Source organism: Telopea speciosissima, chromosome 2, assembly GCF_018873765.1.
Source record: "Telopea speciosissima isolate NSW1024214 ecotype Mountain lineage chromosome 2, Tspe_v1, whole genome shotgun sequence".
Lineage (NCBI taxonomy): Eukaryota > Viridiplantae > Streptophyta > Magnoliopsida > Proteales > Proteaceae > Telopea > Telopea speciosissima.
In genome coordinates this window covers 53100793-53127497 of record NC_057917.1, presented here as the reverse complement: position 1 = coordinate 53127497, position 26705 = coordinate 53100793, and the positions used below count along the sequence as shown (strand labels likewise).

The 26705-nt window shown below is 38.4% G+C and overlaps 1 protein-coding gene across 2 annotated transcripts in view; it reads right to left on the bottom strand.

Moving 5' to 3' along the window:
* Positions 1 to 8647, bottom strand: part of LOC122651881 (chaperone protein dnaJ 15) — a 39054-nt gene extending 30407 nt beyond the window's left edge. Inside the window, exons 1-3 of one of the 2 annotated variants that reach the window (XM_043845440.1) lie at positions 8500 to 8647; positions 8078 to 8309; positions 7211 to 7334 (exon numbers count right to left, since the gene is read on the bottom strand). In XM_043845440.1, coding sequence (XP_043701375.1) covers positions 7211 to 7334; positions 8078 to 8205 — 252 coding nt within the window. In that variant the 5' untranslated portion in view covers positions 8206 to 8309; positions 8500 to 8647. Of the gene's footprint in view, positions 1 to 7210; positions 7335 to 8077; positions 8320 to 8499 lie in introns of those variants that run through there. The other variant, XM_043845441.1, reaches the window with a different exon arrangement.
* Positions 8648 to 26705: the final 18058 nt, after the last annotated feature.

Genomic DNA, 26705 nt, shown 5'->3' with positions numbered 1-26705 from the left:
TCATTTTCCTACAACTAAAATAGGAAATAATTAGGGGTAATATGGGTAATGAATTAAATATATGTTAGACACCAATGGCCGATCTACGGCTTCACAGTGTCGGATTTATTTTTCTGCTCTTAAATAATTCTTTTAATTTTTGAAAATTAAGAAAAATATATAAAAAATTAAAAAAACAGAAATAAATAAGGAAAAATATGAGTTTTAAGTTTAAAAAATAATGAAAAAATATGAAAGTTATTTCTATATGTTTTGAGATGCATTACATGTATATTATGTTTACTAATTTTTGGTTTTGTTGTGTTAGGTCAATACTTATATTAACATTATATATAAAAAATTGGTTTTAATTATGTGAAAAATATAAGGGTTAGGGGAAAAATATTAAATAACTATACAAGTGTATTAGTAATCTAAAAGTGTCAATTGAAGTGCATCTACATTAAGTTTTTTAATTATTTGTGTTACTTACATTGCAGTAAACAAGTATCATTATGGCGGATCGTGATAGACAACGTGTGAAGGGCAAGCAAAAGGTGGGGGAAAATAGTCAACAAAGGGGGCGGAGGGAACAAAGAGAACAGAGGGAACAAGAGAGACCAGCCAGCCAGCATAGGGGTGACATTGCATGGTTACATGGTACTCCCATTGATGGGGATAAGAGAAAATCTATATGTAACTATTGTCACATGCAATTTATGGGAGGTGGGTCCAGTAGACTTAAACAACATCTGACTGGAGGATCTAAAGATGTTGTAGGTTGTCATATAATCCCTACTGAAGTAGCCAGGGAGATTGGTGATAGTTTGAGGGGAAGAAAGAAGAGGAAGGCTGACAAGCAAAGGATAAGAGAACAACTTGAGGATACAGAAGGAGTTCGATGGGAGGAGGAAGACGATACAATGATGATGATGATGATGATGATGATCATTGCGATCGATGACATACAAACAAAGAGAGGAGGCTAGGGATTTTAGGCGGACTGTTTAAGGAGCGAGTAAGTTTTCAAGATGATCAGAGAGACAAAGAGTAGGGGGTAGTGGAGGAGTGGCGATTCGGAGGTCCTAGAACTTTGAATCCTTTTAAAAGATCACAAAGTGTGAGGGCAACCCCAACACCTCTACCAGACTCAGACCACCATCAACATCCGATCCTAAATTGCATAAGAAGAAAGGAAGCAATCAACCCGAATCAAAGGAGCATGGAAGGGGATGAAGGGATTGGTTAAAGAATCAATAGCTAAGTGGATGCTATACCATACCATCCCAAAGAACATCGCACAAGGCCCCCATTATGATACCATGATAGATACCATTGCGAGGCTGGCCCAGGATTCAAGGGCCCCACCCCATATGAGGTAATGAATGTTTATCTACCTCAACAAAAGAGTGAGATTGATGAGTACATTAGTGAGATGAGGAATATGTGGGAGACATATGGGGTGACTATAATGGCAAATGGATGGACTGGGCCTACAAGAAAGTCCATCATCAATTTCATGGTTTATTGTGATGGGAGGACAGTGTTCCTCAAATCTTGGATGCATCCAAAGAGATAAAGGATGCAAAATATATTTACTGATTGTTAAAGGAAGTAGTGGAAAAGATGTGGGTATTGAGAATGTTGTCCAGATTGTAACGACAATGGAAGTAACTTCGTGGGGTGAGAAGATGATGAACAATAGTAAGTACCGGCTCTTCCTCCTTATGCAGCCCATTGCATTGACTTAATGCTAAAAGATATGGGAAAGTTAAAGTTGGTGAAGACTGTGGTTGAAAGTGCAAGACAAATCACCAACTTTGTATACAACCACTCCTATGCATTCAATCTATTGAGGGAAAAATGTGGGGGTGACTTGGTTAGGCCTGGCATCACAAGATTTGCCACCAACTACATTGCTCTCAAAAGCATTAAGACAAAGAAGGCCGGGCCGAGAAGCATGTTTGCTTCGAGGAGTGGTTTGAATGGAAGGGTTCCAAGACCGCAAATGGGAGGGAAGCACAAACAACGATGTCATCCGAGGACTTCGGACCAAACTAAGCAAAGTGGTGAAAGTTTTAGAGCCGATAGTTAAAGTTCTACACGTTGCGACTCCGCTCTCGAAGGGTCCAACCATGCCAGTCCTATATGCTGCAATAGACTTGATGAAAGATAGTGTCTATAGTGTGGCTCCTCGCAGTAGCAAACACTTCTTAGATATCATAAATGCTCGCTGGGAGAATCAACTTATGCATCCACTGCATAAGGCTGGTGAGTAAATTTGTTTTATGTTTACTAATTCATAGTATTATTATTTACTAATTACCTATGCATTTGACAATACCTCTATTCTATATGTCATATTTCAAAGATACTACTTGAACCCTAAGTATCAATATAACAATAGGCTTGGGTTGGAAACTCAACTTATTGATGCGTGAAATAAGTAGTGAAGAAGTTGGAGCCGGATGGTGCACTACAAGCAATTTGCAACAATGAAGTGAGTTCATTTGGAAACTCAACTTATTCATGCTTTCAAATAAGTAGTGAAGAAGTACTTACTAATTTTCCACATGGGTGTAGATCAAGGTATTTAGGGATGCATTGGGAAGTTTTGGAACTAAGGCTGCGATACAAGGCAGAGCACGTGGTGATCTTGGTAATTCTTTTAAGTTTTAAATTACATATGTATTGAAATTTGAAAGTTGAAAGTTGAAACAAACATTTGACACATGTCTTTTTGTTGTAAACTTGTAATGCAATTATGGTGGGTGTTGTATGGGGAATCGGTGAAAACTTAAGAAGAATAGCAATTAAAGTCCTTGCCCAAACATGTTCTCGCATCGTTGTGAGAGGAACTAGAGTACCTTTGCACTCATCCACTCCAAGAGGCGCAACAGATTGGGGTCTCAACGTTTATCTGACATGGTGTATATGCACTACAACATGAGGTTGAAACTGCAACACATACGCATGGGACATGTGGGACAGAGGGGCACCATTGATCTAGCTGACATCTTTCAAGTTGACTCAGACGATGAGGACCCTATTGTGGATTGGGTGAGGGATAGAGGTGAGCCGTGTTGGATGAGGAGGGAGGTAGGCCCGACCCCATGATAGCTTCGAGATTGAGTGCGATGTGGACGAGTATATGGGCCGACGAGGGTCGGATACATGCAAGGGAAGCCTCACCCATACCATTCCAGCCCACCTGGTGGCAATGTTGCATGATGAAGACTGGTCTAAGTCCTCAAATGATGATGATGATGATGGTGATGATGGTGATGCTGGTGGTGGTGGTGGTGATGGTGATGCTGGTGGTGGTAATGCTGGTGGTGGTGATGTTGGTGGTGGTGATCTTGGTGAAGAATTTGACAAAGACGCGAGAGCGTTATGTGGTAGGCCAGGAGGCCCAGGATATGGCACTGTAGAGCCACTTCGATTCACCGGAGAGACACACGGTTTGATCATGCCACACAAGATACGGACCACGAGCACGTGCCCCCGCACCCCCACCCTCGAGAGGCCCCCTACATACATACAACAGAAGCGTAGGGGTCGACAAACACAATTGCAACCTGATCACATGGACATTGATAACCTATCTAGCTCTGTTGGTGGTTTGAGTATGGGTGATAGGGAGGGAGGACCGACTAGACATTGGCGTGCCCCATCTTTTGACGCACATGTCACTCCATTGGCATCGGATTATGGTGCATCACAACCTTACGGTGGATATGGATATGGATCATCATCATATGGGCAGTTTAGTGGGGTAGGGGACTATGACTACTAGTCCCAGTCCCAGGGACATACTGAATCATCTTTTGTAGATAACATCTTTGCATACCCTAGCGGACCTAGCTACCAACCTCACCAGCCATACATGCAGCCAATGCCATCGCCTCTTGCGCCGGCGCCAACATCATATCATAGTGGATCATCTTCTTCACGGACTGGATCGATTGGTAACCCTAGTTTATATCCTAGGATAGGTTACCTACAGTATGTTAATGATTCCATTTACGTGATACTTGTGGATGACTACACTCGTTTCTTCTCCGATTCTATACCGTGGTCCACATATGTCCTTCAAACAGAGAGCAATGGACGTCGACTCCAGCGAGGCATGAGTGGGATTGATCTAGGGAGGCACAGCAACTACTATTAGCAGTTTAGCACTTGTAATTTGTAACTTAAGTTGTGATTTCATTAATCCATGTGTATTTAACTATTTATACATTAGGGTCGGCGACCGTATGTCAATCAAGGGTGCAAGCCCAAAACACCAATTTGAATTCACATTTTTACAATTTTATGGTTTAAATGTGTTTATTAAGCTTAAATAAGGCTGTCCATGAAGTTTCAGGCCTAGATATGGCCAAATACCCCCCGAGATGGACCCCCGAAATATTGCAGAAAAAATGCAATATCTCGGGCATATTTCGCGATATCTCGGATATTTCGGATATCTCGGTAGGCCCGAGATACCGATATATCGCGAGATATAGTACTATGGGATAAAGCCTACTGGAGGGCAAAGATCCATGTTGCCAATCCTATATAGCTGAGCTTTTCCTAACTCCCTGGTCTAGGACTCTTTCCTTTTACTGTCATTTCTCTTTTTTGCACTTCTCATCTCTTATGTCTTCGTTTCTTGCTTTTTCTCTTACTTAAATTTGCCAGGATCCATGTAGCCAACCTCATTTAGATGGGATAGGGCTTAGTTTGTATGGATCCACATCAAAAGTTTAAAACAATGGTGGTGAAGATTTTGGTCATACACACCTGTACAGGAGAATAGTTGGGAAGCTTATTTATCTAATTGGCAAGCGGCATGTCATATCTTAAAGTACCTAAAGGGGCTCATTTATTGTCCACATCAAAATGTCGATCTTGTAGGATTTCTGATGCTGACTGGTATGGTGTTGATGGTATAGGTCTACCACACGTTAATGCACATTTATTGATGGCAATCTTCTCTCGTGGTGCAGTAAAAAGCAAACAACTTTGGCTAGATCCCGTGTTGAGGCTGAGTATAGAGCTATGGCTCATACTGCAGCTGAGTTAATGTGGTTGAAGTCAATTCTTCAAGAGTTGGGTTTTCCTATTACTCAAGACTCAACCTATGAAGATGTTTTGTGATAACCAAGCTGCTATCTACATTGCCAACAACCCTGTATTTTGTGAAAGGACCAAGGTTGACTGCCACTGTGAGAGAGATGTTGTTATGAAGAAGCTGATTGTTACTCCATTTGTTTCATCTTTTTGGCCCTGCTTTCCGGAAGTGTTGTTCCAAGCTGGGCATGGGAGACTTATATGCTCCAGCTTGAGGGGGCGCGTTAAGTTATTGGTCCTACAGGTGTCGTGAACCCCTATTGTGCCAATTATTGTTGGTTGCAGTGGAGTTAGGATTCTAGTCATGATAAGGGGAGCGTCTCCAGTGTGACTAGAATTTTAGTTAGTTCTGGTTTGGTTATTAGTTGCTCTTAGTTAGGATTCTTGTTTCTTTATTTGGTTGTAACTTTATTACTTTCTGCACGCAAATATTATAAATAAAGTATGATGGACCAGTGATAGCTCTCACTCAATGAATCAATCGCTGGTTCAGATCTCTCATATTCTCTCTGTTTCTCGGTTTCTCTTCTCCTTTGTTTTCTGGTTAGTTCAAGCCACAATGAATTTGAGCTTAAAGGTGGAAACCCATACTAAGTGATGAGCTCAGCATATCAATGTATGATGACAACAATAAAAGCACGGCAGAGAAAAAATAAAACAGAGAATATCTCATTATATAAAGGTTGGCAAAAACTGAAATGGCAAAAATAATTAAATAAAAAATGGGGAATATATATGTATATATATTGGGTAAACTTATTGGGCATATAGTTATATGCAAAAATCAGGTAAACTTATTGGGCATATAGTTTTATGCAAAAATTCATGTGCACACATAGGCTATAGCTATTTTCTTAAAGAGGTTTCATTTTCTTACAAGATCTCTCAACTGGAATCTTGACAGGCATCACAAATCTTGGAAGGATATAAGTAAAAATGCCAAGTTCTAAACATTGTACACTATCACAGGAGCTTTGTTATTACTACTATAGAAGAGCAATCTAGCTTTACTGACAGTTATACAATTAAGAGTCCAGATCCCGTCTGATCCATCTAGGACAATCTCTTCAGTCAAAGCAAAGTCTTTCAGTCCCTTGTCATTGCCATATCAATTTTGGCCTTCATTTATAGCCTTTGATTTCCACCACATCACTTCTTCTCACTGAAGTTCTCACTGATCTTTAAGCCCATAAACCAATCACTTCAGTAGTCTTCCTTTTTCTTTTCACTACTATTAATCATATCCCTATATTCTATTAAATGCTTTCATATTTTCTTTGTCCTACAAACTTTACTCACATCATCTCAATACCCCCAAAATACTTCTACTTCAGCTATACTCATTCTACAGGCATGCAGTTACTGGATTGCCACAAACTGCTATGTCAACAATGCTAGCTCTACAGACACATTTTCAGTTGACAGCAACACCATACCTGGAGGAATCATACAAAGAAAGTAACATCCTTGTGGTTGTCTATAAGGAGGTCATGGCTAGGGGTATAATGCAAAGTTGGAATTAGTTATATTTATCTCTTCCCATATACATTTGATGTGCTTGGAAAATGGGAAATGATGAACAACTTCTCCCTCCTGTGAGTTGCTGTTTCAACATGGTCTTTACTTCTCAATCATTGTCTTGCCATTAGTCCATCCAGAAGATATTGACAACTTTATGTAAAGTTGAACAAATCTCCCCCCCCCCCTTGGTAAGGGGAAGTCAAATAGAGATGCCTGTCAAAGATTTTTCTAAAGGGTACTCATTAACCACTGTTCGGTGGATCTGACCAGTACATGCTATCTGTCAAGGTATTGCCACTGCTCCATAGAGGCTAGGGCACTGGCTTCCTTATTGAACACCTTATTCCAGAACTAGTCACCTAATGGAATAGCAGATTCTAGGCGGAAAAAAATAGTGGGTATCCAAGTTCAATTGTTTAATTAAAACTTGTTGTTCATGTAGATCTATTGATCTTTTCATGTACTTTGTTACCTCTCCCAGCATTTAAAAGTAACCTGTCTTCGTCCATTCTACACCAAGCTTCATACTGGAAAACAGTTTGTGTGTGTGGGGGGAAGGGGGAACAAAGATAGGAAAGGGAAAGATATCCACCTCAAACCCAGCAGTGTCATATTGCCTTCTCTTTTCTGGATCCGACAAGATACTGTAGGAATATGCAACCTCTTTGAAAAGTTCAGAAGCCTCAGGATTGCTGACATTTTTGTCAGGATGATACCTGCTCAGAATTTGAAGAAAACGATTACATACTCATATATAAGTTACAGGTAAAACATTTATAAAGAAGTGTAATTATCAATGTACGAAACTAGTTGAAACTTATAAAAGATGGGCATACAAACATGAAAATCTAAGTTATGCAATGGTTTGGAGAACTATGTACAGCTGTCCATAACTTTATATGGACATACAAAAGCTGTTTTGGGGCATTGTCCCAAACTTTTCCACTTCCCTTATGTGACTGAAAGACATGTGAATATGTGATTAGTGTCATCTGGTAAATAACCAGAAATGGTTCATTTATAGATCATAGAGCCTAATTCCTTTCCGTTATATTTGAAGGAAACCCTGGGGCAACCACTGTTTGAGCAATAGGTATGTCACTGGTTCCAACTCTGACCATATCAGTCATGAGGCTTGCAAGTAATAAGGAGCCGCAATTCTTGCAAACCAAATATTGTTTTACAATACCAGCAGTTAGAACTAGAGGAAATGTGTTGGATAAGAATCCAGACTCATGGTACATTTGCCAATATCAACAAATCATTTTTCTCCATAGGAAGAACGAACACCCAGCAGGAACTGAGCAGGCAGCTAAATTTGATAGTACCTTCTTGTAGGACCTCACGGTCAGTCATTTTGAATAGTTTTTAAATGAAAATAGCTCAAGCAAAAAATCTCTGAACGGTATAAGATATTAGTTTTGATTCAGAAAGGTCAAGAAGGGTGAAGTAAACTCACTTGAGAGCAAGCTTTCTATACGCCGTCTTGATCTCCTGGTCAGACGAATCCCTCGATACGCTCAACACCTCATAAGGATCTCTACGAACAGCTGGTGAAGCCGAAGGACCTTCCATCTTCGAGCCCATCCTTTCTCCCTGACTCTCCCTCTTGTTCCCCTTATCTCTACCGCCTCCCAATTTCGCCCAGCAAAGCAAATTTACAAATTACACCAAACCTTGCATCCCCAAATCTACCAACAAAACCATTCAGAACCGCATAGCTTCAACACCAGAATCACCAAAGGAAGAAACGAAGAAATAACAATAGCCGACAAAAATCCTAGCCCTAGATGACTAGATCCCACTTTCAACTCAGGATAAAAGGAAATGAGAAGAGAGAAAAAAATCACGAATCCACAAAAGATAGGGTTTTGAAATCACCTGGGATTTGGGTTTTGAGGACGGAGGAGAAACTAAGATAGAGTAGAAGAAGCCTCTTCCCCCCTCAAATTCCTCGGCCTCTGCTGAGTGCTGACTCAGCTTCGTGTCACCTAAATCGGTGTTTCGGCTTCCACAGTTAAAACTTCTTTTTTATTTTTCTTGGATGGAAGGCTTCGCCAGTTACTTGAAAGATGAAATGTGTGGTATAGCTGATCTTATTCGAACGAGAGGGATTGACTTAGACTGAAAATTTTTGTCCAAATTAATTGATCAATTACACTTGGGTACCTATAATTTACATAAACTACACATGGGTACCTTAGGTATAAAACTAATTGTGAAGAAGGACGTGCATACTTAAGGCTCTGTTTGGTATCATTTCTCATTTTCATTTTGGTCTATTTAAAAAAAGAAATCATTATTAAAAACCATTTTGATCAAAAATGAAAAATTGTTTGATAACTACTAAACATAATAGATTATAGAAAGAAAAAGAAGTTTGGTAACTACCTATGTGTAAATAATTTTTGAGAGAATGTTCTCTATGCCACAACGCAGCCTGCTTCCAGGCACATGGACAGCCTGTGCAGGGGGTAGGGTGGTCATTGCGCCCATCCCCATGTGCCTGGGCACACGTTGCACTGCGGCACAGAGAACAACACCCTGCAAATTTCACAGACACCCCCTCTAAATATTCAAAATGGCACAGACTTACCAAACTTTGGGAAAATGTCACAGACTATCTTTACTTTATGATTTTATTTCAACTTAGTCCACTCTGTTAGGTTAGGTTAGTACATTAAGTCTCTGTTAAGTCTTTTATAATCTTGAAATTATATTTTTTACCAAAAAAAAAAAAAAAGAGCTTTTTACAATTATCATTCCAAAATCTTTCATATTTATTATTACACCCCTAAAAACTTTGAAACAACTGTTACCCTCCCCTGTTGCATACTAATAACTAACTGGCCCCTACCGTTACAGACCCGTAATGAAAGGAGTTAATCATGAAAGTGTGCCGTTGTCACGGATTTTTTAGGACCAGAATGCCCTTTTTGGGGTGGTAATTATAAAAATCTCCGACCCCATTACTGTCCCTTTTCCTCCTCTTCCTTCTGCTTCTTCTTTTTCTTCTTCCTCCTCTGCAACCCCAACCGCACAAGGAATCTTTACACAGGCCCAAAGGGATTCCATGCTCTTCAATTACATCCTTCACAAAGAATTAGCTTTAACTCACTCAGATATCATCTCACCCTTTTTTTTTTCCCCCAATTTTCTCTTATCGTCTTCTTCTCTTCCTCTGTATCCTATCTTCCTTCAATTCTCTTCTCTTTCTTTTGTAGCTCTGACCTCTGTTATTTACTTATATGGGTAGTCTTATTTATTTATTTTTTGTCAGAGACCCAGATGGGTAGATACAAATTCATTGCAATTTGATTGATTTGCAGGATAGAACAGGGAATTGTCATGTGGGAGCAATAGCTTCTCGAATCGATGGAGTTGGGGCGATAGCTATATCGATTTACACTGGCGACTTCAAAATATCTATTAATCTCAACATTTCTTACTTCACAATGGTTAAGATCGAGGTTTCGTCTTCCGTTTCAATTCCCAAATGCTCTTGTTTGTTTGTTTTTTTTTTCTTCTCCTTTTCCCACCTGGATTGTTTAAAAACTTGAATAAATCATTTATAACTTCAGGAAGAAGTGGAGATTGAAGCTAAGATGGTAGCACACAGAGGAAAGCTCTCTTTGATGGCAGTAGAGTTTAGGAGGAAGAACGATAGAGTGGTGGTTGCTTTGGGTAAACTATGGATGTCTCAAGTCAACGCCATTTCAAGTTTCCGAACTAGGCTTTGATTTCGACCTAAATTAACTTCGAAAGATCAGAATCAATTTGGACCTTCATTTTCTTCTTTTCTTCTTTCTGGGATATTTTTGTTAGATTTTTTTCCCAACCCAAACAATTTAAAATGGAAATTAGAGTGAATTTTCTTTTAATTTGTTGGTTTTTTTGATTACTAAAACTCAGAGCCAATCGATAAGGTCTCTCTATCAATAATTGAGCATCAGTGATTGATAGCTTTAATCTCTTCAAATCAATTTCCAATATGCATTTCATGCACCTAACTCGCATCAGATAATAAGAACTTTTAAGATTTGATAAGAAAATGCTTCAAGATCCATCTTTGGGGGTTGCAGAGGAGGAGGAAGACGAAGGAGAAGACGAAGGAGAAGAAGAAGGGACGGTGATGGGTGGGAGTTTTTTACAATTATCACCCAAAAAAGGGCATTTTGGTCTTAAAAAATCTATGACAACGGCACACTGTCACGACTAACCCCCTCCATTACAGGTCTGTAACGGTGAGGACCAGTTAATTATTAACATGCAACAGGGGAGGGTAACAGTTGTTTCAAAGTTTTGGAGAGGTAATAATAAATATGAAAGATTTTGGAGTGGTAATTGTTAAAAACCCAAAAAAAATATGTTAAAATTACCCTTATCATAGTGTGAACTTCCCATAATACCCTTAAGGGTAAAAAGCCAAATTGCAAACCATTCTCCATCATCTTCGTTGGTCTGAAGGCGTAAAAATCAAGAACAGGGAAGGGGACTGAAGTGCAAATGAAAACATGAAATCCACGCATTTTGGCTTCGATTTCAGACTAAGGTGCATCGTCGAAGCATCACGGTATATTTTCCCACTTCTATCGGTCCTATTCCTCTCATCTACATCACAGATTGTAAGTTCTAGGGCTTCGGATCAGATGTCGTATTGCTTTCTGCTTTCACAGGTTCCGACTGAGGCGGATTCAATGAAGACACAGCTGCAGCTGGTTGAGAACCCAAATCAACAGAGGCCCTAGCAGATCCATACCCACCTACAAAATTACATAGTACGATGATCTGATTTCAACAAAATGTAAATAGAAAAGCAGTTGAATTTATATATTTCCATGGGGAGGTAGATTAACACCACATCCATCGTGTAAAATAAAACATAGTACGATGGTCATCTAATACCTCTTTCTATTTTGAAGTTATATTACTTGTGCAACAGAAACTCTAATTTGTCAAAGAAAAGCAGATCCATACCCACCTACAAATTACACCATTGAACAAGGGTTGCGATTTCTAATCCTAAACTTCTGTGGATACTAGATTCAATAGGTTCGATGACAAAAACAGATATATCAAATAAAATCAAAGACTAGATTTAGCGGAAATGCAGATTTCATGCTATCACCGTGAAGGAAAATTTGATTGATTATACTGATAAAGATTAGCCAACAGTAGCAGCACTTGACTCTCGCCGTAGATGATGTTCGCCGGAGATGAAGTTGGGGGGAGAAGGGGGAAGGTTGACATTTTAAGGTTAAAATAGACATTTCAATTTTGGGGTTAAGATGGACATTTCGTCTGGTTTTTTAAATAACTAATAGGTAAAATGGACATTTCAGTTTTAGTTGCTAACTGTGCTAATACTCAGAGGGGGTGTCCGTGAAATTTGGCGTAATTTTTATAACATTTTTTAACAAATGGGCCCAAGTCATAGAAATTGAAATTAGGATTAATGAGAGAAATGAGGAACGAGGATCAGATCGGTGAAATAAAGGGTTCAAATCCAAAACTCTTCAACCTCTGCTATCATTGACCAAAACATTTGTAGATTGGAAGATCGACACTGCGTTTTTCTCCTTGTGGTTTGTTTGGATCGAGTCTAGAACTCTTCAATCTCTTTAGCTACTTCTCCATCTTCTCCAATGATCTGCAGTAGAGGAAAGAACTCTTCAAGTCCTTGCAATGTGAAGAACAGAGCATTTATAATAGGAATGCTTGATGACTGAGAAAAGCACCTTAACAGGTCTTCTTTCTAAATCCAAAAATGCAAAACCATAAATCAACCAAACCCAGCTGGAAGGACTGCAAACAAGAACCAGAAACAGAGGAGAATGGGTATACATGGTGCAACCTTGATAGATTAACCCATCACGTTCTGATATTTTCTCTCTCCCTCTCTTTCTCATCTCTTCTTCTCCCACTTCTAGCAAGACCCTCTCATCCTTCTGATTCTCTCTTCCTCTATCTTGCATACTAGCAGTCGTTTTTCTCTATTTTGCTGTTTGCAATAACATACAACAGAAGTGAGTGAACCTCTGACTCCGCATTCTTCGTCGGTTTGGCTTGAGATTTTGGGCACATGTTACCCTTCTTTGGGCAAGCCAAAACCTCCATCCTTAACACTAGGGTCTTCATCTTTTAGTAGAACTAGACATGCAACCATGGCTGCCTAAAGAACTTCCGCCTACCTCTATTTCTTATTAAATTCTTTCACTATCTTGGTGTTAAATTAGGTGCTTATTGGTCATATTTTATAGAGCATTACAGTAGCTATCTAATCCCATTTTTCAGGTTGATTGGGTCAGTATTGAGAGAGATTTCTATCTTGTAATAATTCTGGTTTTCCGCTATGGGTTATTGACGCAAGGAAGAAGACTACTCTTCCTTCCTCCATGATTCCTTTACTGTCTCTTAGAGCCATCTGTTCAGATCAGAGCAAACTCAAAAACAAATATTTCGTCGAGTAAATCGCAGGTTGCATAGTACATCGGTGAGGTTCGTTGCAGGAAGAAAAAAAGAAGAAGAAGAGAAGGAGGAGGAGGCTTGACTTTCTAAAAATTAAAACAAATGTCTATTTTACCCCTCGTATTTGGGATTTATGAATACATGCTCATTAAACGTGACTAGCGAAAAAAAAAGTGAAAGAAAAAACAGATTTTGGCCATAATTCATGAGTCTATTATCATTTTGGAGGTTTTTTTCATTTATCTTAAATAAATACAAGTTTCAAAAGTGATATCAAATACATAAAAATGAAGAATTGTCAAAAAATTAAAATGAAAAATGATACTAAAGAGGCCCTAAAGTCTTATACCAAGTATGATCTCGATAGAGCCTATTAGAGGACAATAATCCATATAATAGACTCCATTTAGCTGAGTTTCTCTTGACCTGCTGAGCTGTGTCTATTTTCTCTCACTTTCATCTTTTATTTTTTATCTTTCATTTGTCATTTTTCATTTTTTATTTCTTATCTCATTTAACATCCCCTTTTTCCCATCTCTATATTCCCCTTTTTTATTTAGATCTTTGTTTTCCCTATTTTGTTTTGTTTGGATCCATGCAGTCGACCCTATTAAGTTGGGATAAGGCTGAGGCTATTGTTGTTATCTCACGTTTCACTAATATTATGTTTATGACACCTAACATCTCATAAATGTTATGTATGGGAGACTTTCTTTTTATAATTTCAACTTTGCTCATAGATGTTATGTTTGGTACTTGTTTTCCTTTTTGTTCTCTGCTTCTCTTCTGTAGTTCAATCTACCGCATCAACGGGGGAAAAGAGATGTAGGGTGATTGTAGACCACTCTCTCCTAGTGGTCGAGCTGATTTAGCATTAGCGCCCCTGTTAAGTTTTGATTTTCTTGCTGGGCGTGCTAACCATTGCTTGCTTGATTATTGCCTTCGTTTGTTGGTTCAAACAAGTACTCCTAGTAAAAGAAAGAAAGGGCTCTCCTCTAACTAGATTGGCAAAGCAAGGCTAGCTACTAGTAAGACAAGTCCTAAGTTTTAAAATCCAGTGAGCTAGGGAAGAGACAATAAGTTGAGGGGGAGAGAGAGAGAGAGAGAGAGAGGCAAAGTGGGATTGCTGGGAAGGCAATCGTCAACAGGTGGTAGAGGGGGAACAAAGGGAGCCTCTATGACTGTGCCTGGAGGCCTTCTCCTGGAGACTCCCTTTCAACGAGTTGAAATCCATCAATATCTAGAGGAGGAAATCAGATCATGATGCAAGTGTGCACGAGGGAACAGAGAGTTAGATTACATAGGCGGAGTAGTACTCAACAAGAAGTGTGCAAGTAGTAGGTGGCAAGGAGTAGCGGTAGGGGACAAAACAATAGCACAAAGGGGCATCAATAGTCGAGGTTTTTGAGGAGGTGGTGAATGTGAAAATTTTGAAATATGAAGATGGTATCCAAAACATTGTTTTTAAAACGTGAGGTACCCCAGACATAGTTTATTTGAATGTTAAGGCCAAGGTGTAATTTATCCTTAATTAATTAACTTTTTCGCTTTAGAAAAGAAACCAAATTTTTTTTTGCATCAAGAAGCTGGATTTAATAAGGAAATATATTTCAGCACACCTCACCCAGAAGTATCACCACGTCTTGTACATTTTGTTGTGGAAAAGTGATATTATAATTTTGATAGTTGGATATTAAGAAAATAATGTTGATTGGGCAAATATCATAATTTCAATTGAGATTCGATATATCATCTCAATTATAGGCATACCGTCTTATGTATATTTGTACCCATGTTAAACCCTAAAATTTTCAATACAATGTTTTACCACTTATCAAACTTGAATTAGACTGAAACTTGACATTTGATTACAAGACCATGGGGTCAACCTATAAAAATAGAATTTTTTAGACCCTCACCATGGCAATTATTAAAAGGCATGCAAATATATTTATGAGTGATGGTGTTGTCCACGCTTCCTTTTAATGTAAGTGGGATAGTTACCAAATGTCATTATTATTATGGAGTAGGGGCTTGGCACCATAGTTTTTAAAAAACGGTCTCGACTGATATTGATATCGATACCATTATAAATCGATTGTATCAAGCCGAATTGGATGGTTTTGCCCTTAATTTTGATTACAAATGACTTGTTTTGATAGATTTATCCCAAGTTGGAACAATTCTGTCGATACAGATTAGTCAAGTATCAGTATCAGACATGACTGATACAAATACGGGTCAACCAATCTGTCTGATCCGATACCATTTTTTGTAAAGCCATGCTTGACATGCCCTCACTCATGAGTAGAAGAGCATACCCTTCAATGATTGCCACATTTGTTGAGATATTGCATATTCATAAATGTTTTTGGTGATTCCTACTTGTATCTTAATGTGAAAAGACCTACACTATAGTTGTTTTCATTTAACATCACTTCTTATGCTTCACAATGTGCATAATGATTTGTATACCAATGGTTTCTTGGATGGTCAAGCCTTTATTATGAGCTTGGCCTTCTCATGGTTGGCAGCAAGTGACACCTTCAAAAGATATTATGAGTCCTTTCGCAAGTCCACCCATGGCTTGAAGTGGTATGCACTTTAATAAGTCCAATTCAGGCATGATGATGGTGAAACACAATTGGACTTAATCAAGCTTCCATTAGTAATACTAAAGTTGGAGATTGTCAAAGCTTCATTAGATCAAGAGCTTCAAGTGGTCACTATCAAGACTTCATCAAAAGGCAATGACTCTTTGCGACTTAGGATTTTGTATTTTGTAATTGCAACATTTTGTAATCCTAAGCATACATATGTGATGTGATTCTCAGCCTAGGGCATTAGTGACTCACCTAACAAAAAAAAATCCCTAAATAGAATCCTTTTGGTATACCTTGACTTAGTCTTTTTAGGAAAATGGCCTCGGGCAAGTAAATGTTTCAAGCTAGGGGTTTTTTACTTAGAAAATACCAGAAGAATTTGAAATCAGTTTTGTTAAAACTATACTTGAATCGACCTTACACAACCTAAATTTAGTCTGTCTGACTTGTGTTCCAATCTGCAAGTTCATAGCAGCTGATGAAGCCCGAGGGATTTGGTCCTTGGTTGCCTATGTGTCGAGCTGCCGGTACGTACCACTCGATGAGACTCGAGGCTTATCAGGCTTGCTGGTCTATTTTGGTGACATGTGCTTAGGCAACGTTTGAATACCGATTTGTGTATCGGTCAATCGATGACAGGCCAGAATTGGATGACAACTCTTTATGACCATTGCTCAACCTACGACCGATTGTATATCTGTTAGAATTTTAGTTCTAATAAAATTTATATGGACATAATTAAATCCCTAAACCAGCTAATTAGGGTTTTGGTCTAATAAAGTGAGGTCATTAAGTTATATTAGAAGTCTAATGTGGACCGGCTAGTGTGGGCCGGAGTAGATTCCTATTGGGACCGTGATGAGTCGCCCTAGGGATTACTATATAAGGAGAGCTAGGTCCCCCTCTACCCATCACAACTTATTATTCTCAATTACTATTGAGGAGTGCATTCTTGAAAGAGAGGGAGATATTCAAATGTCTGGCTCCTCGCGATTCTAGATTCCTCATCGCGCTTACTTTGGGAATAGAGGGGAAGCACCTAGATCTTTGTTCTTTATTTTCCACGCAATCATCATCACTATGGATGCAAACAAGGTCATGGTTCTATCCTATTTTCTATTATTTATTTGATTGTGTTCTCGAACGCCCATGGAGATCCTCCTTTTGGGATTTTGTCCCTATTCGGATCAATTTAGTCTAACATGTGTATCGTAGCCTCCATAGATCCGTTGTTGAACCTATATGGATTCAAAATAATAGAACATAATAAGGGAATCAAAATTTTTTCGATTCGAATCAAGGTTTTTAGGTTTTTTCCGCTTTCCAAAACCCGCGGACACCGGTATTCTCGCCAATTTTTTAGCCAAAAAACAGAATCGATCACATGGGGCGAGAGCTCGCAAAATCGAGTTTTCGTGGGTGGATCACGCAGCCGCGCCGCCGACGCGCTCCCACGGTCGCCATGGCAGCTCGGGTGATCTTCACTCGCCACAGGTTAATAAAAAAAAAAAAAAAAAAAAGGGAATCTGGGTTTTGCTATCGATACCGATGCTATCTATAGGCGATGCTAACGGCGCCTGGTCGGATCGACCCGGATTCTCGATCCGAAAACCCGACCCGCTAACCCGGTAGTGACATTTTTGGTTGACCGAACCCGTCGGATCAGTCCAACCGTTCACTCGAACGGGGTTGAACCAAATTGATTTGGTTTGACTTTTGGACCGGTTTGCACCAACATACCAACCTGATTTTGACTTGAACTTTGACCGGGCTTGGGGCTACGAGACTCGTTGGGGTCCCGCTTTTTGCGTTGGCTCTATTTTTCTCGTGCTCTCACAAAGGGTGCCCTCTTTTTGATCAGATATGAATATTTTAAATATTATTGATATTCTTTTAATGCATGCCCTATTCTAGAATTTGTCGATCTGCTCCATTGGGAACCGAACTAATTTTCTCGACTTCATCGAATACCTACTTTGATGAACAATATCATGGCATATTTGTGTTAATTTTGAGACAGCTTAAGCCCCTTGTCATAAAGTATAAAATAACACAATTTGTTTAAGGATGTAAGTAATTTTGGAATATCCCAAGAGAGGGTTCCATGGGTTCGACAGATGCATCGCCAAAGCGACCTTCCTTGTTGGATTTATGAAACACCGGTCTCATAAGGGCTTGTGGGATGTCATTCAACTCTAATGTGTGGTCATACACCCAAAGGTGGTGGTCATGTATTGGTATTTGAAGGGGTACATATACGTGATGCATATGAATAGGTCGAATTCTAGAATTCTGCACACCCAAAGGTGGTGGATTTTGAAAGTTGAGTGTATTCCCATGACCACTCGGTATGTAGGGATTTTTACAATTGCATGTTGGGAATTCAGCCCAAAGGTGTTTTCACAACGATGTGTGTAAAATTCTCGTTAACTTATAAGGTTTCAAGTCGTACTTGCATCATGCCGATTATTGTATCTGTTCATTGTTTAAATTTTCAACATTTTCTCAAATAATAACATGGTCACTATTGAGATTCTTATCGGGTCAAATTTTAAGAAGTGGAAAGAGGACATTATGTTTGCCATGAAGATGGCAATGTGCATACGCCCCTTGTTATAGATAAACCAATGGACCTAACAAATGATAGTACTGAGGATGAAAATTTGTGCATTCTCGCATGGGAAAAGAGTAATCGCTTAGCTGTACTATCTATAAAGAGGTCGATACCGAACACCTTAAGAGTGGTCTACCCGATAAATGTATCGGCAGTATTGTCTGGATGCAATTTTCAAGAGATACCAAGTTTCATCGAATGCTAAGATTGGGAGACTTCCTAAGGGCTATTTAATATGGAATACCATGGTTCGGGGGTGTTAGGGATTATATTGTTTGGATGATTGACTATCAAACCAAAATCAAAGCCTTGAATATTGTTCTTCCCGATGCCTTGATTGTTCATCAAGTTCTTAATACCCTACCTTCCGATTTTGACATCATCAAAACCAACTACCTTCCCAGGACGATGTCCGGAGTATCAATGACCTTATTTCTAGGGTTGTATCCGAGGAAGAGAAACTACTTGTTATTTCCAAATCCCATGAGAGTGAAAAGTCTAAAAACCATACTCATAAGTCTCGCCAATAAAGAGTGCGATCGGATTAACAATTTGGGACCTAAGAAAGACTCTTTCAAGAAAGAGAGTGATCACGCTTCTTTTGCAAGAAGAAGGGTCACATAAAGAAGGACTCAACAAATACAAAACTTGGTTATCAAAACTCGGGCCATCGTGATTCATAAACCAAGAGGCCAAATCAGATGAATCAAGACTTGTCATAGGGAATGATGGATATGATTGACGAAAGTTCGTGGGAGATCATTTTATTACTAGTTTCTAGTTTTAATTTGATCAGTAAGAATACTTTTTATGTACCATCCTTCAAAGGAAATTTAATTTTGATTTCGTGTTGGACATTGGTAGTTACCATTTTGAAATAAAGAACAAGATGATAAATTTGTTTCAAATAAAGTTGGTTCCTCGCATTACGTCCAATGGATTGTACAGACTGTGTTTATCTCCCAATGATATCTACGCCTTCCATAACATTGAAAACGTTGTTTCCAAAAGATCCTTACCTAAAGAACGGTCTTTCACATTGTGGCATAAGATGTTAGGTCATATTTCTAAGGCAAGAGTGGAAAGACCGATAAAGTCCGACATCCTACCTACTCTCGAAAGTGATCTAGAAACTTATGTAGACTGATGTAAGGGAAAGATGACCAAGATAAAGAAGAAAACTCGTAATCTATAGTTCGACTGTTGGAGGTCATTCAAATTGACATCGTGGTCCCCTGTTCACCCACATTGTGTAGAAATTTTTATTTCATCACTTTTAATAGGCGACTACTCCCGATATGGCTATCTCTGTTCTTAATTAAAGAAAAGTCTGAATTTCTTGACAAGTTCAAGATTTTTGGGACTAAAGTTGAGAAACAATTGGGGAAAGTTATTAAAATTGTTAAATCCGATCGTGGGGGTGAGTATTATGGCGTATATGGCGATGCCGATAGCTTAAGGGCCTGTTTTCCAAATACTAAGAGGACTCGCGATAGTTGGTCAATTTACTATGCCAGAAGTCCTGAGAAAATGGTGTCGCCGAAAGGCATAACCGCACCGTGAAGAGTATGATTAGTAAAACAAATTTTACCTAAGTTCTTATGGGAGAAGTTTTTTGAAAACTACTCATTGTATCCTTAACCATGTAGTTACTAAACCCGAAATCATCTTAGAGTTTGGGGGTGCCCTGCAGTATAAAACTATATTATCCGACTTTGAACAAGTTGGATCCCAGGACTACTCATTACTATTTTGTTAGCTACCCGTGATCATTCGAAGGGATATAAATTTTATAACCTCATGGAGACACTAGAATTATGGACTTATAGGCGTAAGTTTCTCGGAATTTGATATGGCCAAAAGGAATGATTGTTCTCGATCGCTCGAGATAGTGACATGGTTGGTACATTGGTACATGTTCTTCTACCTATTCGGACGGATGTGGGGCATACCACGCCATTAGTTACACTCGCTGGAGTTCGTGAGCCTGATATTGATAACGATCCTTGACATTCATGTAGCACTGATGAGATTCCTCTCAATCAGATGCGATTGAGGATCCTATCATTGATGCGCTCCCGAGATTTCTCGATTCGTGGGTGAGGCAAGGGTAGCACCATCACGAAAATCCATCAAGGGGAGAAATTCAGAAATACCATCTATCTATGAGGTCTATCTCGAGAGAACATGACTACGACATTGGTTGTGTGGTTGATCCAGTTACTTATTCAGCGTTGTTTCTAGTTCTCGCTTAGATTTGTGGTTAAATATAATGAGAGATGAGGTGGAATCGATGAAACATAATGATGTTTGGGAGCTTGTTGAATTAAACCCGAGGGTCTTGCGGTGGATGGTTCGCACCATCTTGCGTGGACTCAAGAAGTCTATTTACTGTCTCAAACAAGCTTCCAGCAAAGGGTATTTGAAGTTTGACAGTTGTCGTGACTTCATTCGGTTTTGTGAAAAATAAAGCGGATCGTGTATATATCACAAGGTCATGGGAGCAAATTCTATTTTCTCATATTTTATATGGATGACATCCTTCTTGCTAGCGGTGACCTAGGGATGTTGCATAAATGAAAGCAACTATTATCTAGGGAATTTGACATGAAGGACCTTGGTGAGGTTTCTTTTGTCCTTGGCATTGAGATCCATGGGGATCGTTCTCGCTTTACTAAGTTTTTCTCAGAGGGCTTATGTTGATCGTATTCAGAGAGATTCAAGATGCCGATTGCAAACTTGAGAATGTTCCTGCTCTCAAACCGAGCTCGACACAAGCCCGAAAAATGAAGCCGAGAAGGATGACATAATGAGGTGCCTTATACTAGCGCACTAGGTAGTATCATGTATGCTCAGTCTCACTGCAGATCGGATATTACTTTTGTGATGGGTCTTCTTGGCGATATCACCGATCCTGGTCTTAGCCACTGGGTTGCTGCCAAGAAAGTATTATGGTACTTGTAGGGGACAAAAGATTATATGTAACATAAAGACACATTCTCGAACTCAAGCTAGTGGGTCATACTGATTCTCGACCTTGCTAGTCTGAGAATGATAGGAGATCCACATCCGGTTAAGTTTTTCTAATAGCAGGAAGGGTAGTATTATGGAACAAGACAAAACAAACATTGGTAACCACATTGACTATACAGTAAAGTTTGTAGCATGCCATGGGGTTGCTACTCAGGTTATTTGACTCAGAATCTCATAAAGTAGTTGACCATTTTAGATTCGTGTGGATAGACCCATCCGCATATAGTAATAATACTCGCTATGTTGGTTATAAACAACAATAAAGGACTTAGAGGGTCTAAACACATGGAGGTCAAGTATTTGACCATAAAGGAGAGAGTAAAGGAAGGTGACATTACAAGGAGCATATTAGTACAGATGATATGGTTGCAGATCCCTAACCAAAGGTCTTCGCCTTTGTGTTTTTGAGAGACATATCATGGGCATGGGCTTAGTTACATCATGGGATGTGGTTGGTTAGTGGGAGTTTGTTTTATTTTGCTTCATTGTAATTTAAAGTTTATTTTCATCCGTATTTTTACCTTATGGTAAACTTTGATTTATATATATATCGTGTCATTGCATGCTTTCTTTTAAACACATGAGTGTTTTATTTATTGACATGATGTATATATTTCTGATTTTAAAGTCTTAAGGAATGTGTTAACCTTAAGCAAGGCCGGCATTAAGTTGTTAGCCTAAAGGTATGTCTTGTAACACATAAAGTATAACTCGAGTTATTTCTCGATGAGACATACGATTCGTTAGAATCACAAAGTTTATTTCTCTAGTGAGCCTCGTGCCACTTAAAGAAGAGAAATTTTGGACCGATAAACGAATAATACATAAGGAATCACTACGTGAGTATTATCTCGTTGCCACACTACCACATTGTATCCATGTTAGTAAAGTTGAGGGCTCTCGTGACCATGGAAGGCTCTGTGTCGCTTGATCATAGATGCATTCACCGCCATGATTCGGTGTCTAAAACTCTATGGGATAGGATTGACTTTCTAATATGACCTCTAGACCAATTTATTTTAAAAAAAATTGTGCACATAAAGTTTTCTTAAAGAGTTGTTAGCTGTGATTTGTTTTGGTCAAAACTGTTTTAAATCCTTTTAAAAATAAGGAATTTAATGTAAGTCCAAGTGGGAGAATGTTAGAATTTTAGTTCTAATAAAATTTATATGGACATAATTAAATCCCTAAACCAAAGCAATTAGGGTTTTGGTCTAATAAAGTGAGGTCATTAAGTTATATTAGAAGTCTAATGTGGACTGGCTTAGTGTGGGCTGTATAGATTCCTATTGGGACTGTGATGAGTCGACCCTATAGGATTACTATATAAGGAGAGCTAGGTCCCCCTCTACCCATCACAACTTATTATTCTCAATTACTATTGAGGAGTGCATTCTTGAAAGAGAGGGAGATATTCAGTGTCGCTGCGTCCTCGCGCATTCGTATTCTCATCGTCCAGCTTACTTTGGGAATAGAGGGGAAGCACCTAGATCTTCGTTCTTTATTTTCCGCGCAATCATCATCACTATGGATGCGAAACAAGGTCGTGGTTCTATCCCTATTTTCTATTATTTATTTGATTGTGTTCTTGAACGCCCTATGGAGATCCTGGCTTTTGGGATTTTGTCCCTATTCGGATCAATTTAGTCTAACAATATCGACTAACAAGGCAAATTTTGCCCGTTGACCTGATTAGGGGTGTCAAACCCTAGCCCGAACTGAAACCGAAATGGAGCTTATTGGATTGGCTTTGGATTGGAGTTTAGCAAAATCGAACCCAAACCGGACCATACCAAAATCAATAAGACCTCGAACCAACCTTAGAAAATCCAACCGAAATCAAACCCAAACTGATATAATTTGATAATAGGCTGATACTATCCCAAAAGTCATAATAAAAATAAAAAAAAAAAACATGATTTTGTTAACACTTATGAATATATGTGCATGTCAAATCGAACCTGATACCAAATCGATAACACACCAATTACAGAAACTGATAAGAAACCAAACCCAAACCGTGCTGAAACCGAATCGAAACCTGTACAAACTTATTGGATTGGTTTTGGACTCACCGGTTATCACATTGAAACCGGCCCAAACCCACCAATCAACACCCCTACACCTGGATTTTGTGGCACTTTTTGAGCTCTATTTAAAGACCATATGGGAATTCAACCACTTCAGGAATTCTAACACTTCAAATTGATATCCTTACGAGTCTTAGTGCCTTTATTATTGAAAATCATCTAGAGCTTTCATATTGTATGTCTTCCTTGTTGAGGTTTGTGATTTCATTTGTATATCCAACTTTTGAAGACCTAAAGTGAACCTATTTGTTATACCTCGACTTCGACTTAGTCTTTTTGGGAAAACGGCCTCGAACAAGGAAATGTTTTAAACTAGGGTTTTTGACTTGGAAAATACTTGAAAAATGTTTAAAATCAGTTTGTCAAAAACCATATTTGAATTTGAATTATCATTTAAAAAAAAAAAAAGAAAAAAAAAAGAAAAAAAAAAGAAAAAAAAGAAGCATATTTGAATTGACCTTGCACAACCCAAATTTGGGCTATCATCCTATGTTATATAGCCTATCGATTCATACTATTCGATGAAGCCCAAGGGCTTTGGTCCCTAGCAGCCTTTGTGTCGGCCTATCAGTACATACCGGCCCATGCGACCCGAGGCCAACCAGGTTTGCCAGCTTATGTTGGCTAGGGGTGTAAATGGATATTCGGAAATTCGCATTTGATTCGCGTTTATATCCGTTTAGGAGAATTCGAATCTGTCCAAAACTAATCGGATACGAATATGATAATCCCCCTATCTGACTAATTATTATCCGATTCGTTTAGCAATTCGACAGTAATAAAATATTTGAAATATATCTCTGTGTTCGCCTATCCTTTTAAGTTACGTTATTGGATTTTGTTATCTTATTTTTATAAATTTATACGTTAAGATAATATGATTCTTTTTCTAGATTTGCTATTGGTTTATATATATTGTTTTATGCAATGTGATACATGGAATCACATATCTATTAAAATAAATACAAGATAAAATCAAAAGTAAAAAACGTAAGAAAATCGAAGACTAAGAAGAGTAGAAAAAATGGTAGTTACTAAACTCTCAAATCTCAATTCTAACCCTCATCATAAAAACGGTAAAGATGTCAACGGATAGTTGAAAATTTGTATTCGATCTGTATTCATATCCATTTAGGAGAATCTGTTTTCAAAAAATCACTGTCCGGAAATTATCCGAATCCATCCGAATATAATCAGATATGAATATAATAATGTCACTATCCGATTGAATTCGATCTTTTTACATCCCTAATGTTGGCGGTCTATGCTCAAGTACTGGTCAGTCATCGATCAGTGTATAGGCTAATCGGTGACTGGCCAGAATCAAGTAACGACTCTTTTATAACTGTTCTCAATGGCTATTGAGTACCAGCCAATGTACCGGCTGACTGGTAGATCGACCAACAAGGCAAATTTTTGCCAATTAGACCTGGTTTTTGTGGCACTTTTTGAGCTGTTTTGAGCTCTATTTAAAGACCATGTGGGAACCGGGAACCAATTCAACTAACTCTGGCACTTCAAATTGATATCCTTTCCTTTGTTGTTGACAATCGTCATCGAGTTTTCATTTTGCATGTTTTCCTTGTAGAGGTTTCACGATTTCATTTGTATATCTGGATTTTAAAGCCATTGTGTAATTGAGTGAAAACACTAAAAAACTCTTCAAAGTGTGTTGTTGTGTAGATTAGGGAATCTCCACTGTTGCAAGGTTTTGAGTGTTGACCTAAAGACTAGGGTTACTAATTATCTCAGAAAACTACTAAGGTTTGAGCATGAGTTGAAACAATTGGATTTATTGTGATCTCAAGAAAACAATTGTGAGAATACTTGATCAATGTCATTGGTCAATTGATCACATTGTGAAAATACAAGTGTGTAAATATAAATATTTTTTGGTTAACCAAGTGTGTACATATCACTTGATAGTGAATGCAGGCAAGAGACTAAACCACTCTAAATTTTTTGTGTTCACATTCTCTTTCTCTTTTTCTTCTTTTCAATAATTGCATTCGTCTTTTGTTTTGGATAGTTAAATTTTAAATTGTCATTTGTATTTCACCATATCCAATTCACCCCCTCTTGGGTTGTCTATAATCCTATCAAACATTTCAATTGGACTGAAAATTTATGTATAGATGGACTTTAAGATCCTTTGATCACTTGTCAAGTTCCAACCTAGTTCGAGTTTTCCCAAGTGGTAAAACAAGAAAGGATAGCCTACATATGAGAGGGAATTTCAACCCACATGTTATCGTGGCATATTTTTTTTTTTTTTAAAAGATAATAAAATACTAAATCAAGAAAGAAGATACATCAACCAAAAATGTCAGATTTAGTATTAGTACTCCTAACTATCACAGCTAACCTATGAGTTGGATTGATATAAATACTATCATTTTTTCTGGTTTAATGTCCAGCAAAACACTACATATTTCCCATAGTTGCTGATAAGACCTTGGAGTCATCAATTTAACCAACCCATCACAATCAGTCCAATTGTCGATACTGTTGACTCCTATTGACCTTGCTTTTTACAACCCCGGCCTCCCATGCATTGCCTTATCTCCCACATTATATAGCGCGTCTACTGAGGTCGAAAATCTGAACGCAAATACCCCAAAAAATGACTAAAAAAACACAAAACAGGGAACGAAATAACAGAGAACAGGTCAACAATGGAAAGAAGTACCTGAAACAAAGAAGGTTGGATGACATCCTGTGCTATATGATCATCATCCTCTTACCTATTTTAATGGTTCTTTTCTTTCTTTCTTTGGTTTCTTTGTTTCAAATATTTTAAAAAAATGGATGAATTACATGTCATCCCTTGATTTTCAAACGAAACTTAGATCACCCCTGGTTTTTGGAAAAACTCAAATCACCCCCTCTACAATAATGGTGTTAGTCTGGTGTTAGTTATTAGTCTGAAAGGACTGTTTTACCCTTGTACTAAAACATTAGAATCAAATTTACAAAACTACCTTTCCTTCATCTTTAACATTGGTCAAGGGTAGTTTAGGGATTTAAATTTTTTTAATTGGCTAACATCATCACTTAACAACATAAAACTAACGATAGCCGATAGGGACTAATTTGTCATATTAAGGTCTAAACCAGGGAGTGATTTGAGTTTTTTCAAAAACCAGGGGTTCATCTGAGTTCCGTTTGAAAACTAGGGGGTGATGTGTAATTTACCCTTAAAAAAAATAAAGACTTCAACAAACTCACTGAATAAAGCAAAACCCTTGGATTACCAATAAAGTGAATCACAACACATGC